The sequence below is a fragment of the Terrapene carolina genome, unplaced genomic scaffold, assembly GCF_002925995.2.
Source record: "Terrapene carolina triunguis isolate 2854851 unplaced genomic scaffold, T_m_triunguis-2.0 Scaffold25, whole genome shotgun sequence".
Classification (NCBI taxonomy): Eukaryota; Metazoa; Chordata; order Testudines; family Emydidae; genus Terrapene; species Terrapene triunguis.
In genome coordinates this window covers 4,690,824-4,693,923 of record NW_020664376.1, presented here as the reverse complement: position 1 = coordinate 4,693,923, position 3,100 = coordinate 4,690,824, and the positions used below count along the sequence as shown (strand labels likewise).

The 3,100-nt window shown below is 46.9% G+C and overlaps 1 protein-coding gene across 1 annotated transcript; it reads left to right on the top strand.

Moving 5' to 3' along the window:
- The first annotated feature begins 1,766 nt into the window (after nucleotides 1–1,766).
- On the top strand, nucleotides 1,767–2,768 carry LOC113406298 (P2Y purinoceptor 8-like). The gene has a single exon (XM_026650371.1). The coding sequence runs from the start codon at nucleotides 1,767–1,769 to the stop codon at nucleotides 2,766–2,768; it is 1,002 nt and encodes a 333-aa protein (XP_026506156.1).
- Nucleotides 2,769–3,100: the final 332 nt, after the last annotated feature.

Here is a 3,100-nt window from a genome sequence, read left to right as displayed (position 1 = left end):
GTGTTAAATAAATAAGCTGCACTAAGAATATATGTCACTGATTTGTTTTCCAACCGGAAGTTGACCTACAAGGCTCTAGAATATGTTACCACTAGGCAGAGGGGCTACAGAGGGGCCTGACCCTGCAAGGTGCTGAGCAGTTTCAAATCCATTGACTTCAATATGAGTTGAGGATACGTACCACCTCTCTGGATCACGCCCGCATTCATGTTTCTACAAGAACAGGGCAAATTTTACTTTATACCATGGGACACAGATATTATAAGTAGGATTAATAAATGCAGCATCCTAGAAGCATTCCATAACTGTAAACCAGGGATCGGCAACCTTTGGCACGCGGCCCATTGGGGAAATCTGCTGGTGGGCCAGGCCGGTTTGTTTACCTGCAGCGTCCGCAGCTCCCACTTGCCGCAGTTCACCACTCCAGGCCAATGGGAGCTGCGGGAAGCGGCACGGGCCAAGGGATGTGCTGGCCGCTGCTTCCCGCAGCCCCCATTGGCCTGGAATAGTGAACCACGGCCAGTGGGAGCTGTGATCGGCCAAATCTGCGGACGCTGCAGGTAAACAAACCGTCCCAGCCTGCCAGCAGATTTCCCTGACGGGCCGCATGCCAAAGGTTGCCGATCCCTGCTCTAAACACTAAACACATTCTTATAATACTAATATCTACTTTAACTAACCCACAGGTGAGCCAGACTGGTTTCCAGCTATTCATTTGTCAGTGGTCAGCGAGGCCCTGGGCCTTGGCATGAGCTAGCACAGGGATTGGCAACCTCTGGCACGTGGCTCGCCAGGGTAAGCCCCCTGGCGGGCCGGGCCACTTTGTTTACCTGCCACTTCCACAGGTTCGGCCGATCGCGGCTCCCACTGGCCGCGGTTCGCCGCTCCAGGCCAATGGGGGCTGCGGGAAGGGCAGCCAGCACATCCCTCGGCCCGTGCCACTTCCAGCAGCCCCCATTGGCCTGGGATGGCGAACCGCGGCCAGTGGGAGCCGCGATCGGCCGAACCTGCGGACGCGGCAGGTAAACAAACTGGCCCGGCCCACCAGGGTGTTTACCCTGGTAAGCCGCATGCCAGAGGTTGCCGACCCCTGAGCTAGCACCTTGTCTGCCACTGTCACACCTCCCTCTAAAAATGTTAACTATTAACGCAATTCATAGAATCATAGAATATCAGGGTTGGAAGGGACCTCAGGAGGTCATCTAGTCCAACCCCCTGCTCAAAGCAGGACCAATCCCCAGACAGATTAATTTTACCCCAGTTCCCTAAATGGCCCCCTCAAGGATTGAACTCACAACCCTGGGTTTAGCAGGCCAATGCTGAGGTGGAGTGGAGAAGGAGGAGGAGGTGGAGAAGATAATAAATGGATCACGAATGGGCATACTAAAACATCTTTGGAGGAAAAAGCTTTAAGCCTATTTAAGATACAGCATCCATTCTTGATGATGTATGCTCAGGTGGTTGGATCTTGCATCTTGCTATTGCAACTATAAACAAAACTCATTAAGCACTTTAGAAAATAGCTAAAAACTATTCTTTGGTCCAAAGGGCAGAGTGAATATGATTTAATGTGGTGGGAATGAACAAACTAAGAGTTTTATCATGTGTTAGATTAACTTGCTCTTAAAAAAAAATTCACCAAAACATACATTTTTTAACCAGGTCTAATCTCTACCATCTCAAGATTCTTCTTTTGTGGGAAAAGGTACCTGAAGCTTTTCCATTTGTCCCAGCCCAGAAGAAACCACTGAATCTATCTCACTATCATGGGAAAACTGCCAAACAGCACCATAGAGATGCTTAAGAACCAAATGCTGCAGACCACTTTGCCTGCCCTCTACTTGTTTATCTTCACCATCAGCATTCCCCTCAACTCTATCTCTTTGTGGTTCCTTTGCCGCCACTCAAGGCCTTGGACTCCCACCATTGTGTTTTCAATTAACCTGACAATCACGGACTTGCTCTACAGCATGCTCCTCCCTTTTCAAGTTGTCTACCACTTACGGGGAAATGACTGGCCCTTTGGACAGGTTCTGTGCCGCATCATAACTGTGCTATTCTATGCAAACATGCACTGTTCTGTTTTAACCATGACGAGCATCTGCATAGAGCGCTACCTGGGAATTGTTCACCCGCTGACGCACAGGACCATGAGACCCATTAGAACAGCTCTCCTGACATGCATCATCATTTGGATATTTGTTTTACTGCTGCACTTCCCACTCATGAAGACAGAGCTAACCTTCCAGGTAGAGGAGCTGCAGATAACCACTTGTTTTGATATATTGCCCAAAGCTATGTTTCCTTCAAGAAATCATTTCATCGCCTATTTTGGCTCTCAAGTTCTTCTGTGCTTTCTCCTACCTTTACTAATAATGGCATTCTGCTACACCTTAGTCATTCGGACTCTTCTCAATTCCCCTCCCACACAACTAAGGGAAATTAAGAAGCAGACAATGTATTTGATAATAGTGTTGCTTATAGTCTTTGTAGTATGTTACGTGCCCAATATTGTGATATCAATCATCCATTTCGTCTATACTACCCAAAATAAGACTGCTTATGTGGAATATAAGCTGTCTCTGGCTTTGAATAGCCTTAATTGCTGCTTCGATCCACTTGTTTATTTTTTTGGTTCCAAAGAGTTTCGACAAAAGATACAGAAGAAGCTCTGCAAATGCATGCCTGATATATTCAGTGAAATGGTCAACACCTTTTCAGAACAAGATGTGCCAATAACATCCAGAGAACACGCGCCAAATAATTAAAAAATGTATTTGATCTGGAACAGATTATATTAGTCATTGCACCGAATCATCATCCAGAGATTAGAAGTTGTTCTATTTTAAAACATAGACTGTCAAGAGATACAGAAAAGTACACCAGGCAATATATTGACACAACTTATTCTGGAAACAAACCAGGCACTCAGGAAGGCTCAACGTGCATGGAAAAAGGCACATCTCTTAACTTGCCAAGAACAATGCATTATGGGACATAAATTACTATAAATTAGGAACACAAGAAATGTGTCAGTGCCAGGAAGGGGCGGCTCCAGGCACCAGTGCAGCAAGCGTGTGCCTGGGGCAGCAAGCCGCAG

Excerpts from the sequence above, each read along its gene's own strand:
- LOC113406298 (XM_026650371.1), top strand. The coding sequence starts at position 1,767 with ATGGGAAAACTGCCAAACAGCACCATAGAGATGCTTAAGAACCAAATG.